Below are 13760 nucleotides of genomic sequence, written 5' to 3' on the forward strand. Positions count from 1 at the left end.
ACGATCGAGGGTTGTAGTACGTTTCCAGGACAGAATTACACATTTGAAGCCGTAATATGGGTACCAGAAAGATGATGTCAGAGTATTTGTGGAGGTTGCATGATGAGCACATGCAGCAGTATATTTCCCCTTCGTCAGTTGATAGCAGATTCCTTCAAATGCAGGCGAGGGCGAAGCTGATAACATCATTACAAAACAGCGTTCATGTTGCCACTGTGAGGAAAAAAAAAAAAGATTAACCCCTTACATCAGCATGTTCCATGACATTATTAAAGTCTCTATAAGTGAATATAAATGTATGCTAAATTTGACACACCAATGAGAACAGTGTTGTTGCTGCCAAATTTGGTTGAATTGAAAATGTATTTATTTATTTAAACATTTTTATTTCAATTGATTTATTAATTTATGTATTTTATTTAACATTTTTTATTTTAATTAATTAATCTTTTTTTTTTTTTTTTATTTGTGTATTCATGGCTCTTCTCGTTCTTTCCCCTTTCTCTGCACTGTACTAGACAACTTGTTAGAATTTCATTGTTGAATTTATAGTGAATTTAGCGAATTAAGCGTGGGAACGGTGCATTCTTTGGATGGCAGGTAAGGTGAAATTCGTTTTTAATCATTAACCAGTTCTGTTTTCAAACTAAGTTCCACTTCCTCTTGCGGCTATCTACACGTCTGAGCACGGAGATGTTGGTCAAGTGTTTTTTGTAGTTAAGAGTATTTTATGCATGTGCGTGTGTGTGTGTGTGTGTGTGAGGTGTGTATCTGCGTGGAAAGCACCTAAGGCGACATAGGAAACTGGGAATATTTTTGCTCACAGGTTTAAGCTTTGGATAGCGATTGGACATGCCACAACAGATTGATAACAGCATAACAGGTAACGTTGTGAAAGCAGACACACTTCTTTTGCATATATCCCATAATTTCCAGGAAATTATTATGATTAAAGGAAAAAAAACTGTTGAATATTGAGTATTTTCGTGGCAAAGGGCTGTTCGAGTCAGTGTTGAAATCAATTAAGTGGGCTGTGTTTTTAAATTTTTTGTGTCTTTAGATTGCAAAACATATTTCATATATATATATATATATCATATTTCATATATACTATATATATATATATATATATATGTATATATATATATATATACTATATATATATATATATACATATATATATACTATATATATAACTGGTAATAAAATTAAAAAAATATTTATATATATATATATATATATATATATATATATATATATATATATATATATATTTTTTTTTTTAATTTTATTTTTTTTATTTTTATGCACTGCTTGATTATTCAGCTGCGATAAATGTTCCTTATAAACGATATTTTTATCTGCTTTTGTTCAGGTCTATTTAATCTAAAAATCCAAATGTAACATCTCTACCTACCCTCCACAAGGTTACTAGAGTTTAACAAGCTTGACTCACTAAACACATCCACGTCATGTTTTTATTGCAGGAAGTTTTATTGCTTTCTTTTAACCACATTCTGTTGATCAGATAAATAATTCAAAGCACGCCCACAAAATATGCATCCATAAAGTTGGTAAGGTGCTAAAGTTCAGTGACTTGAATTCTGGTAAAAAAGCACAAGACAGATGGTGTTTACGAAAGTCAGTGGTTCTTTCGCATGTCCAATCAAGTTTGATACGTGGCACGCATTGTGAGTCATGAAGTCGATATCAGCTGATTTGACAGTCAAAACAATACAGGAAAGAAAACACACCTAAAGTGGGAAATTTTATGTGATGTAAGCGAGAGTGTTATCCGTGCATTCGTGTGGGGCAAAGGGGTGGGGGGTGATCAATTATGCTAATTCGCGAGAAACATTCATGTGGGTTGATGTCCGATTACGGTTTGAAAAAGACAAACGTTTGTCCGATATGCCGGGAGAGGGAGAAAGATTTGAAGTGGGTGGATGCATGGGAGGGACTTAAGTAAAAAAAGGCGCACAGGTAGAGGATAGAGAGAAGCGGCTTCAGGTGTCAGGTTACCTGGAATAGTTTTTGTTTAGTTTGCCAGCAGGTCTTCCGTCACAGGTCTTTTGCTTTCTGAATCGGCTGCGCTTTGAAAGCCACAAAGAACTTTATGCAAGCCTGAGGTCGCGGAGAGGCCCGAGTCAGACGCCCTTCCAGTGGGATTCTGTTACAGTGCTGAAGAAAGACAACTTGAGGGAGGTCCACACTGAGAGCGGGGACACAAAAATCAAGTCAGGTATTTGGAGTTGAGGTTAGGGAGAGAACGCAACATTTTCGGTGGACTGTGAGAATCTGGAGGTTCTAAGAACAAGGTTTAGGGTTTAGGAGCGACTGAGAACTGCATCATGTGGGTGAGTATCGAGCAAGATGTTGAAATTTGTTGACAAAAAATTTGTTTTTATTAACCGGTTTGTTCACAAAGAGCAAACCACATAAGTGCTGATGGGTTTTGTGCTCTCAGCAAGTTTCTAGTCCGTGGTGTAAACTGCAAATACTGGTTCACGAAAATTGCATCTCATGTTGTTAGTCATGAGTTATGTTATGTTGGTTCCTTCTTAATGCTACTAAACAGATTTGTATTTGTCAGTTGAAATTTGCATACAGCACTTTTCTGTTTTTCTTAAGCACATGGTGATTATCAGACGGTATGGAGCTCTCCGATTAAAGTCGATTCAATACGTATCTCGAGGCAAGGTTCATGATTCAAGAATAGTACGTGATTCATTTCGGTTCGATTCAGAGGGAATACGATTCCATTCGATATGGTTCTGCTGCAGCAATAGTCATGTTTATTAACATGTAAGTGTGTAAAAGCGCTCCAAAGACCAAACGATTCAAGCTAATTACATTTGAAGGAATCGACAACTCGAATCGACAACTCATCGGCCACATCTTCATTAAAAGACGATTCAACAAGTATCTTGACGGTTTGATTCGGTTGTGTTGAATCGAAACAGATTTTCTGATTCAAAATAGTTTCCGTTACACTGCGAGTGATTTTTTTTTTTGTAGACATACATAGAATACCTTTTTAACTAGTTAACTCTTTCACTGCCATGGATGTCTATAGACGTCAAAGCTCAATTTTCGCAGGATTGGCATAGAATGGGTTAATTTAAAAAGGTAAGTGAATACTATGAAGTAAATCTAATTGGGGACTTTTGCTCAGATCATTTTAAAAACATGAGTCGTTCCAACCACTACTCAACGCTGCCATCCCACCTGTAGACTGATCTCAACAGCAACTGTCAGCAATTATGCAACTGGGACATATAATATCTTGCCAGAGGGTTCTTCTGTTCCGTCCCAGCGATACCGGTTACTTTTTGAAAAGAAGTTTCACAATGGTGATGCTATCAAAATAGACCCTCAACCTCCTGCGCTTTTGGAGACGTTTTGCGACCTTACGGAACCGGCCTGAACCCTGTGGCACGTGGATGTAGTGTACTGAAGATCTCCGAGTGTTCTCTTCTGGCAATGAAAGATTTTTGTTGGCTGTGGGAGGGGTTGGAGTGTCACAAAATTCAACACCCCCACAAATCAAAACATAATGAATCCAAGTAGAACAAGAACACCTAATTAAAAAACTCAATCGGTATGTCTAAATTTCCTTCCACTTGAAAACACAACTGTTGAAGTCATCCGAGCATAAATAATAGCAAAAGACTGATTACACGCATAACACACCCACACACAGAAATTTGTGTCCATACTCATTTGTCGTTCCTTTGTCAGAACGCTCCGTCGGCTGAGGAAAGCACAACACCGTTGAACCCAAAGCACATAGGTAAGGTGATGAATTCACTGACATGGAAATACATACAGGAATATTTGCTTCAACTTTGTTGTTTATCTCTCACCTCACTTGCAGTGGCTCCACGGCCAGGTCGCCACAGAAGGCCCATGACGGCTCAGAAAGAGAAGGTGTCTAAGACGAGGAAGGTGTTGTTGACTATCGCAGCAGTTGTGGTGTTGCTGGGGATCCTGGTCACTGCGGGATACTTTAGTGAGTCAGTCTCCAACGCTTGAAAGATTTCAAAACATTGGCCTGACCTTTTCTTTCGATACAAATCTCTTTTTCAGTAAAACAGCTGATCGACAGCAAGTACTTCTTCTGCACAAAGTCGTTTAAGTTCATCCCCTTGGATAAAGCGTGCGATGGAACGGACGACTGCACGGGAGGAGAAGATGAACAAACATGTTTGTCAAGCCTCAAGGTCAACACGACATTTCCAGGTAGAGCCAAGGAATCACTTTCATCGTTGCTTGTCTGTCACCGCAACTTTGAAGGGGAAAAAAAGTTCTGATTGTCCTTTGTTGCAGTGCGCCTCATGACCCGTCAGAACATCCTGCAGGTGTACAATCCCAGCGCAGGGTGGAGGAGCGTGTGTAGCGAAGGATGGACCGAGAAATACTCGCAGATGACCTGCACGCAACTGGGATACACCTAGTCAGTATCAGGAGCATTGTCAGAATGATTAAAGGAGAAGTCAACCCCCCAAATTTTCTTTATGATTAATATTTTGTTTGTGGAATATGAATTAAGCAGCAAAATCATTTTTGTGCATCATAGGAGGCGGCCATTTTGTCACTTCTTGTCGACTGAAAATGACATCACAGTTGCCAGGTCTCAGGTCACAACCAATCACGGCTCAGCTTGAGATAACTGATGAACCGTGATTGGTTGTGACCTGAGACCTGGGAACTGTGATGTCATTTTCAGTCGACAGCTAGTAGCAAAATGGCCGCCTCTGAGATGGCTAAAAATGGGTGACTCATATTCCACAAACGCTATATTAATCAAAATACTGTGAGCACATACAACACATTTGAGTAAAATTTTTTTTTAGGTTGACTTCCCCTTTAAGATTGACATCATAGCAGATCTCTAAGCCAGTATCCTTCCTTGTTGGCAGTAAACCTCGCAACACCAATGTCCCTGTCAACACGTTACCACCAGACCTGCAATCTGGACCGTTTACTGCACTCAGATCGGGGACAGGAAACACGCCTGTTGACCAAGCGACAGCTGACCAGTGAGTGAATCTCCATTTCATAAAAACGACATCGGTACAACGGAATATTTGTTCTTCCAAACCATTAGCGACTGTCTTAGAGTTTGTGTAGAATCGTCCGGAATTTCTTGATAAGATAAAAAGTTTAGTGCCATCTGAAAACCGGGTGCAAGAATGCAAACCAAGACTGTAAGGTGCCCCTGAAATATGAAGTGCTTTTGAAACTGTCATGAAACCAAAACAGGAACTGAAACTACCCTGTTATGCACCAAAACCATATTTTCTAGTTTTATTCTTGCCGCTGTTCTCTCGTTTAGCGTTTAACGCTCAGGATTTCCCCCCTCACGCAAACAAGTTTCTATTCTCAGCACAAAAAAACTGTTTGCAGTTTTTGTTCCGTTCTTGACGTCTATGGTCTTCAATGATTGATTGATGTAAGCAGTTTTGGTCACATGACTTATTGTGTGGTTGAATTATATCATTTTTATCCCTCCTGTAGGAGTGCATGCAGATCCCAAACGGTGGTTTCTTTATCCTGTTCAGGTTGGTCCTATTTTTAAAAAAGCAGTCACAGAAATGACTTCTAGATTTGTTTTTTGTTTTTAAACACCAGGGTAAGCCGACTCCAAAGTGTAACTGGTTTGACTCCAACAAAGCAGACACACCACTGTTGACTGCAAAGCCTTTAGCAAACACATGAATGAGCACATCTTGTGCGTCATTAGAATCTCCAAAAAGTTCTGAGGTGAAAAGAAACTAGTTCAACCAGGTTTGGCCTGACAGAGCACAATTAGTGTCATAATTAAATTGTTCACAATTTGATTGGGTGTTCTTAGTGAGCATTGCACACCTCACTATGACGCTGTAGGTATTTCGTTTTACTGACTGAAAAATTATTGGGTGAATATATTGAAATACAAGAATAATATACGACTGAGTCCATTTCACGTCATGTTGATATGTGTAATTTTTTTGTCAGACTGTGGTGAGGTGGACCCTCAGAATCGTATCGTTGGGGGTACGGATGCTGTCATAGAGGACTCACCATGGCAGGTGAGCCTGCAGCAGGGCGGCCAGCACACATGCGGAGGTTCCCTCGTGTCGACACGTTGGGTGATCACCGCAGCTCACTGCTTCGCCGGGTAAGAACTTTGGCTGTCATGTGACCATTTGGCAATGTCGTCATAGTCACACCAGCGCCTTTTTTTTCCGTTGTGGGCCCTGCAGCAGTAAAAAGGAACTGAGTCGCTGGAAAGTGGTGTCAGGGAAGACCTACATGGGGACTCTGGGAGGTTCTTCTGTGGACAGGATCATCCTGAATGGAAATTATGACCCAGGTCGTAATGATTATGATCTGGCGCTCATGAGGCTTGCTAGTCCAATCAACGTGGGAGGTAAGAAATCGTTAGAACGACTGGTATGGCTGCCCTCTAGTGGCACATGTATGCTAGAGCAGTTGGGTACAATTCTGGATTAAATTGTTTAGGTGTACCTAATGAAGTGTCTGTCAGATCAAATATTAACCAAATACAGAAAAAAATAAATTTTAGTCAATTTCATTAGTGTAAAGCAATAAATAGTCATTTTCAGCTTACATTTTCCAGAGAGCCGCATGCCAGTTTGTCTTCCTCCAAAAGCCCTCGACCTTTCTCCTTCGGCCTCCATGGTGGTAACCGGTTGGGGCTACCTGGAGGAAAATGGTAATTCTCATGACAAAATATAAACAAGCGGTGTGTTCCTCATTGCTCGTAATAATCCATCCTCTCACGTTGCCTTCAGGGAACATCTCTCCTGTCCTGCAGAGAGCAAACATCCCTCTCATTGCAAGGAGCAAGTGTGCCAGCCCCATCGTGTACGGAAGTGCCATCACCGATAGGATGATCTGCGCTGGCTTTCTGGAGGGGAGAGTGGATGCTTGTCAGGTAACCACAGCATGAAAACAATTTTTATTTTTTTACGGAATGAGTTCAAATGTGAGCGCTGCATCACATCAGGGAGACAGCGGAGGACCATTGGTGCATTTAACCTCATCTAAATGGTACCTGATCGGGGTGGTGAGCTGGGGCGTCGGCTGTGCCAGGGAGAGGCGTCCTGGGGTCTACAGCAATGTGGAGGAGATGCTCAATTGGATTCACAGCGTCATGGAGGTAAAGCAGACAGTTCATCACAAAGTGATGTAGTTGCTGGAAAAGCTAAATATACAAATTTGGTGATTATTATTTTACCTTACAGAAAAACCCATGATGACGTTAGACTCGACAAGGTACTGCAAGACGAAACCGCAAGTGAACATTTGGTTCCAAAGAGACAAATTAATGCGGAATGAGGAACACGTACATTGATGCTTATTTCAGGTTGTGAATGTGTGATTCACCGGATTGCACGGGATATCCCAAGCAGACATTATTTTAACTCTGCAAAGTATGTCAGATAAATGTCTGCATAGATTTCATCCAAGCATTCGACGTAGGCCTACTGAATATTCTAATGGGTCATTCTAGAATTGGTGGACGATTTAAGAACAGAATTTGGGGAAAAAAAAAAACTACCATGACTTTTTTTTTTGTTGTTGATTAAAAATAAAACAGGTAACAAACCATATATATTATATTGTACAAAAACAAGCAAAATGAAGAGAGTACTTAACTATTTTTTTCTGTTCTTCTAGAAGGCTACAAGTGTTTTTATTGTGTCTATTTGAATAATTTCAGGGTGATTGCTATAATCTTAAATATATTTGTTCTAAAACAAAATATTAAAACAATTAGAGACTGAAAAAAAGTGCTCCCTAAATCATACCCAAAAAGAATATTCACAACATTTATGCAAGTTGGTCATCAAAAGGCAATGACAATAGAGAATTATTTAGGATTCATTTTTACTATTTTTTTTTTCCTCAGGGAAACTTACACAAATGTCCTCCAGTCCTGGAATGTCCCTTATCTTACTTTAATGACTTGCAATTGATTGTGTATGTGCTATGATGACATCATACATTAGCTATGATATATCAAGTCTCACATATGGAACAATTTTATTAATGCACTGGTTGAAATCATTGACGGCACTGCTTCAGTTGCGTCATTTTAGCATATAGTAGAATAATTCAACCAAGCACTTTAAGTTTAAAATGGGAATTACTTGACATCACCCAGGTAAATAATTCAAGTAGATTGAAATTAAGTTCACTGAAGCATGAACTCGCTCAGCTTTTATATTCAGAATCTGTTCCCGACCACTTCTTCATATCTGAGCACGTTGAAGTTTTAGAGTCATGGTTACACTTGTAGGAATACAAAATAAAATAGTCATAGAAGTAGTTGGTGATTAAATAAGACTGGCTATGTGATAAGCAGTAAGATATTGAAAATGAAAAACTGATGTTGTTATAAGAGATCATTTTGCTGTGCACATCTTACTATTTGTATGTTTTTGTAAATATGTGAGTAATAAAGACTTGCCAAAATTGTGATGCACTCACCAAACACTTCATTCAGTACATAACTTACCTGTTATTTATTTATATTTTATGTTTAAAATATGTCATGTCAAAAAAAAAAATAATGCTTTGAGCTGCTTTACACAATCCACATTTTAGTGATAACAGACGAAATTGGATATTTTTTGTTCTATTTGGCACACCCTGACCTGATGACAACAGGGCAGTTCTCTTATATAAACTATAAACAATAAAGGAGCCAAACAATCATTGCAGGTCAGATTTCACACTGCAAGTAGAAACCTGAAAACATCTTTAACTGTGTATTGCAATTTTCAGTCTTATCTGGAACATTTTCCTCTGCAGGGATTAATTTAACTCCCACTGTTTTGACTTTTGAAAGAAAAAAACAAAACACAAATCAAAGTTTGTATGCAACATTTTAATGTGAGACTATTTCTGGCTTTATCTATTCATTAAAACAGATGTAATTAAGAATTTAATGATCCTACTGTAATTTTGTAGCAGTAGAAAAACCCTAACATGCAGCTTAGAGGCTCTCAAAGCAACATACGTAGATCCATAACAGTATTTAAACTCAAGTGTGTAGCCAAACAACATTAAGAACATGACCTTTTTTTTACAGTATGTGGGAAGCAGCTAGAATTATCTCCTTGCACGCTGGGCAGGGCCTTTAAAGGGATCATCCTGGATTAAGGGGAAAAAAAAAAAAGATAAACAGCTGAGCGTGGGAAAATAACAAAAGCAAAGGTTATCTGGTTATGAAATATGTAGAAGACGAAACGTAGCACTGGTTTACCTCATCGTCACTGTTATCAAAACTCACTCCTTTGGACGCCTGACTCTGAGAGCTCTGACGCATGAACGATGACGACGACGTGGTTCTGAGGTGATTAAGAGGAGACGCTGATTTTAACCAATCGTTTAAAATGGCACGTTTGGAAAAGGAGGCGAGGGCAAAGCATGGTACGGATTAAAAAAGAAAACTGATGAACTGATTTGTCAAGAAAAACAAAAATACCTGGAGGACGGCCGAGCTTTCATTACAGGTACGTCTTCATCTGAGTCATCAATGGTTAGCTGGAAAAGTAGAAAAGGAGAGACGATATTGAAAAAAAACAACAACAAGAAGCCGTGAACTCTGACTCTGCCTTACATCATTTTCTGCATAAGATGCGGTCGATGTGTTCCGAGAAGGTCTTTGGGACGGTGCTTGAAACGCTGACCAAAAGGACAAAGTGGAGGTCAAACTTAAATGCTATGTAACGCTAACACAATCTCGCCCACCTTGCATGATGCTTCTGCTCTGGCTGGTCGTCGAGGTTTTCTTGGAAGCTCCTCGTGTGGAGGATTTTGGCTCAGAGGCTTTAGCACCTGCAGGGTGACAGATAATTTAAAATCAAAATATTCTATACAACTTTTGTAATCTTCTATTGTTGCTTTCTTCTTTGTAACAAGTCCTTTTTATTATGTAAAGTTTATGAAAAAAAATAGACAGACTACTTCAAACTATTCAACATTTTGAATACAGCTCATCTTATTCAAATAGAGACAAATATTTTAGAAACCTCAAGAAAATAAGAACAGGGCTGGTGTGCATAAGACAAGCGCCCCCTAATGTCTAGGAAGGGAACGACTCAACAAACTCAAATAAAGCTAGATTTAAAAAGATACTGTTTCCTAAATTCTCTTCCTGTTGATTTTATCTTCCTTAAGATCAATTACTACTTTCCTATGAGCCATGGCTTCACCATATTGTGAAAAACTAAATAAATGTAAACCTGTACATCATCAGCTGAGGACTCACCTCTCCCTCGTCCCCGCCCTCTGGCCCCTCGTCCTCTTCCTCTGGCAGGTGCGACATCCTGGTCGGAATCCACGTCGCTAAGCGGGTCTGACATGTTGATGTCCAGTGAGGTCTCTCCACGCTCCAAGCGGTGAGCTTTGGCTCGGTCAATCACCTAAAAGAGACCGATGGGAGAGCACAATGGATGTAAACGTCTCAAGCCCGTCATTGATGAGCTCACAAACCTCTTTGATTTCATTTTCTTCCTCCGCTGTGGACTTTTTGGACTCTTTGAGTTGCTTGATCTGAAGCACACGGTAACAAACTTATGAGCTGGTTTACTGCCGCCGAACACGCTTTTCGTTGAAATGCCGAGCGCTGACCTCGGTGTCGATCTCTTGCTCTGTGATCGCACTCCGGCCCTGGAGGTGGCGCTGCGTCTTCTCCAGCTGGTAGGTGATCAGCTCCTCGATGGCGTCTTTCTCATCTTTGTCTACAAACTCCTGAATGGCTTTGCCCATGCCGTGTTCAGACAGGAGGGACAGTTGCACCTTCTGTGTGGGAACATGGAAAAATTCAAAAATAAGATAATGCACAAAAAAGTTGTGCTGATTCTACTCAATTTTATTTTGTGTGTTTGTATTGCACCTTCTCAGTAGCTTCAAAATACTGCTTCACCAGGTCCTCCACTCTCAGTCCCTCAACCACAGTCGTTTTCAGTACCTTGCTGTAGTCGACATTGAATTCATCTAAGGAGAACACATGCAGGGGATTTAACCAAATGGCGGACCTCGCTGCTGTGTACAGTATTCAATTTAACCTTCGACTTGCTCCTTTTTCACTCTACTTCGCAGAAAGTGAATGAGGTCTTTGGGGTTAGCCACGAGGTCCACGTATTTCTGACTGAAGCGGGACGTGTTGAAGGTCTCAAATCCGCCGGTGTAGTCCACCTGAGGAGAAGGTTCAAATATGAGAGAGGAGTGGATAAGAGTTTTTTGGGAGCGGCTTGAGCTAACCCTGAGGCGGATGAGCGGTTTCTCGGGGGTGAGCGGGCACCCCAGTCGCTCCCTCTCGGCTTCGTCGAGCAACTCGTTGACCTGCAATGCAGGCGCGGATAACAAAACATTATTTGTAGCACATAAAGAATTTATGATCTCGGCACATTACGGGGATGTGAATCGTCGCTACCTTGGCGTGGCAAAGGCTCTCCACCTTCTTTATGACATTGGGCGTATCCGACGTGAACATATCCTGATAATCTGAGAGCACCACATCTTGGATTAAGAACTGACGCACCGTCTTCAGCGGGATCTTCTGCAGGTTCATTTTACGCCCTTTGACCCTCAGCAAGCCTATGTGTCTACACATAAGAAGAGTGATGTGGCCGCTACAGCCTTTGACAATAGTTTGCATGAGAGTATGAGTTTTTTTACTTCTTGGTCGCCTCGCCGGGAGACAGCGAGGTGGCTACGGAGCTGCCGGGCTGCGTTACGTAGAAGAGCTGCTGTTCGTTTCTGCTCGGCGCGATCAGACACTCGTGCTCGTGACCCCACACCACCAAGTCGAGGAATTCATCCAGGAACTGTTCAGGGATGTAGTTTGTGGGGCCGTGCTTACTCCTGGACACAAAGGCATAAAATGATGGGCAAGAATTTATTCAAGTGGTAATTGTCAAAGTGTAGCAAATGAAGTCGTTCCGTACCTGTTCTGGTGAATAGCAAACAGGTTAAACCATTCGTCCTGGTCTTCTTTGGGACGCAACATTGTCACCTGATTATTTACAAACATCCTGTACAGACGCTCATCTGGGATGGAGCCTACAAAAACGCACCACGCATACATTAACACAACGCATCAAGACTTTAACATAAGTTGGGAATGACACACATACCAAGACCATATAAAGCCAGCTTGCTGTTGCCTTTCTGCAAGAGGATGGGGCTGATCTCAATTTTCTCCACCGACTGAGAGTGACCGAAATGGTTCACGAGCCCAGACGCACTGAGTAGATCCAACGCACACAAACCTTCAGCCTTCAAGAGAACAACACCACATTAGACAACAAACATGCGAATCTTGCGAGTCCAGTGATTCCTGCCATATCTGCTGTAAAAGTAATGCTTTGGCGCCAACGTATGGCAGGCTATTAAAAATGTACCAGAAGAGACTCACCCCGGTCGGGTCGTCGTGGTTACCATGAATGCTAAACACGGGAATGGAGATGTTTAGATTTTCATCCTGATAATTAACCCAAGGGAACCTGAATACACATAGAAGAAAACATCACATGATGTGGATTGAACAGGACGTGGAAGGAAACACGCAGATGGACTTACTTTGTAGTGTTGAAATTAATCGTCTGGTCACTGAGTATGTTAAAGTGTATGGGCGTGTCTCCCATGCAGTATTTTCTCAGCATAGTGATACACGAGTGGAGGCATCGGCGTGTCGGTTTGTTTTCATGGAACAAATCACCTCCAAGTAGGATGAAGTCTACCTGTAAGCAAACAAGGTTTCAATTATTTTCTATGTGAAAACATGGAGGCAAATGAATACCTCTTAGACAGTATAAGTAATAGGCGAGTGTTACTTGATTTGTCTTGGCACATTCAAGGATCTCGTCGAATGTAGTGTAAGAGTCGCCGCCGCGGACGGCATCTTTTTCCAGGTATCCGAGGTGAATATCGGTAGCAATCAGGATCTTAAAGGTGTCCTCATCATCCCTAGAGAGATAAACACTCAGTCAAGTCCTGGCTGTGCACATATGCTATATATAAACATGATCCATTAGGAGATGCAACATTATTCTATCAAAGGACAAGCACAATTACAGTACGGAAAATTTTGATATTTTTTAAAAGAAAAATATTTTATTGGACTTACAAGGCGTTGTCTGAAGACATGACACTGACAAAATGGTCTGCTCACACGAGATTGAAATTCTTGCTGTATAAAACACAATAAAAAAAGAACAATTGAATGAAAAAAACGTTTAGATTTCAGCGTTCATCTACCAATCTATCTATTTAGTTTCATGGAAAGCAGCTCCATCTGAGTTAGCTAAAGAATGTCTTTAGCAAAAGCACAGCTCCATTATTAGCCTTCCATCGATTATACAGGTTTTGTTTTAGCTTTAATACGAAGACGATTCTAATTGCTAGCACTAGCTTTATATTTACATTTATTACTAAACTCCTAGTTTTAAAGTGTTCGTTAGATAAACGTGCTTGCGTGGTGTAAATGCAATAAATATTCACAAATAATAATTAAAATCACTCACCAAGCACTCTTATCAGAAGAACTAAAACATGCTGTGAAACTCCCGGCAAGTCTAGCAAACTCACGCCTTCATTCTTCGTGGTTGTGGGTATTGTAGTTTTATTTTAAAGTGTCGTCTGCATAAAATACACAATATCCGTTTAGCGAAAACTACACTTCCTGTAACTAAATATGTGTGTTCGATTTAAGCGCAAAGACAAACCGATGTAACACG

General features: G+C 40.5%; 2 protein-coding genes across 3 annotated transcripts; one reads left to right on the forward strand and one right to left on the reverse strand.

Annotated features, from left to right (window-relative positions):
- The first annotated feature begins 696 nt into the window (after window positions 1-696).
- Window positions 697-8490, forward strand: tmprss4a (transmembrane serine protease 4a). Of its 2 annotated transcripts, none has more exons than XM_068651473.1 (13): window positions 697-883; window positions 3742-3793; window positions 3878-4012; window positions 4090-4242; window positions 4330-4456; window positions 4923-5042; window positions 5521-5564; window positions 6001-6163; window positions 6249-6415; window positions 6626-6721; window positions 6801-6943; window positions 7016-7168; window positions 7254-8490. In XM_068651473.1, the coding sequence occupies exons 3-13, from the start codon at window positions 3910-3912 to the stop codon at window positions 7263-7265; spliced, it is 1281 nt and encodes a 426-aa protein (XP_068507574.1). In that variant the 5' UTR covers window positions 697-883; window positions 3742-3793; window positions 3878-3909; the 3' UTR covers window positions 7266-8490. The 2 variants fall into 2 exon arrangements, with proteins under 2 accessions (XP_068507574.1, XP_049582742.1); XM_049726785.1 differs by lacking the exon at window positions 697-883 and adding an exon at window positions 2207-2357.
- Window positions 8491-8887: 397 nt separating this feature from the next.
- Window positions 8888-13643, reverse strand: mre11a (MRE11 homolog A, double strand break repair nuclease). Its single transcript, XM_049726780.2, has 20 exons — window positions 13548-13643; window positions 13151-13213; window positions 12858-12990; window positions 12604-12764; window positions 12440-12527; window positions 12159-12300; window positions 11970-12084; window positions 11701-11886; window positions 11456-11627; window positions 11284-11364; window positions 11088-11217; window positions 10916-11016; window positions 10651-10821; window positions 10513-10572; window positions 10289-10442; window positions 9769-9855; window positions 9638-9702; window positions 9503-9561; window positions 9281-9365; window positions 8888-9168 (listed from the first exon to the last, which is right to left on the reverse strand). The coding sequence occupies exons 2-20, from the start codon at window positions 13168-13170 to the stop codon at window positions 9127-9129; spliced, it is 2052 nt and encodes a 683-aa protein (XP_049582737.1). The 5' UTR covers window positions 13171-13213; window positions 13548-13643; the 3' UTR covers window positions 8888-9126.
- Between the last annotated feature and the right edge of the window lie 117 nt (window positions 13644-13760).

This window comes from Syngnathus scovelli, chromosome 7 (assembly GCF_024217435.2).
Source record: "Syngnathus scovelli strain Florida chromosome 7, RoL_Ssco_1.2, whole genome shotgun sequence".
NCBI classification, from domain to species: Eukaryota; Metazoa; Chordata; class Actinopteri; order Syngnathiformes; family Syngnathidae; genus Syngnathus; species Syngnathus scovelli.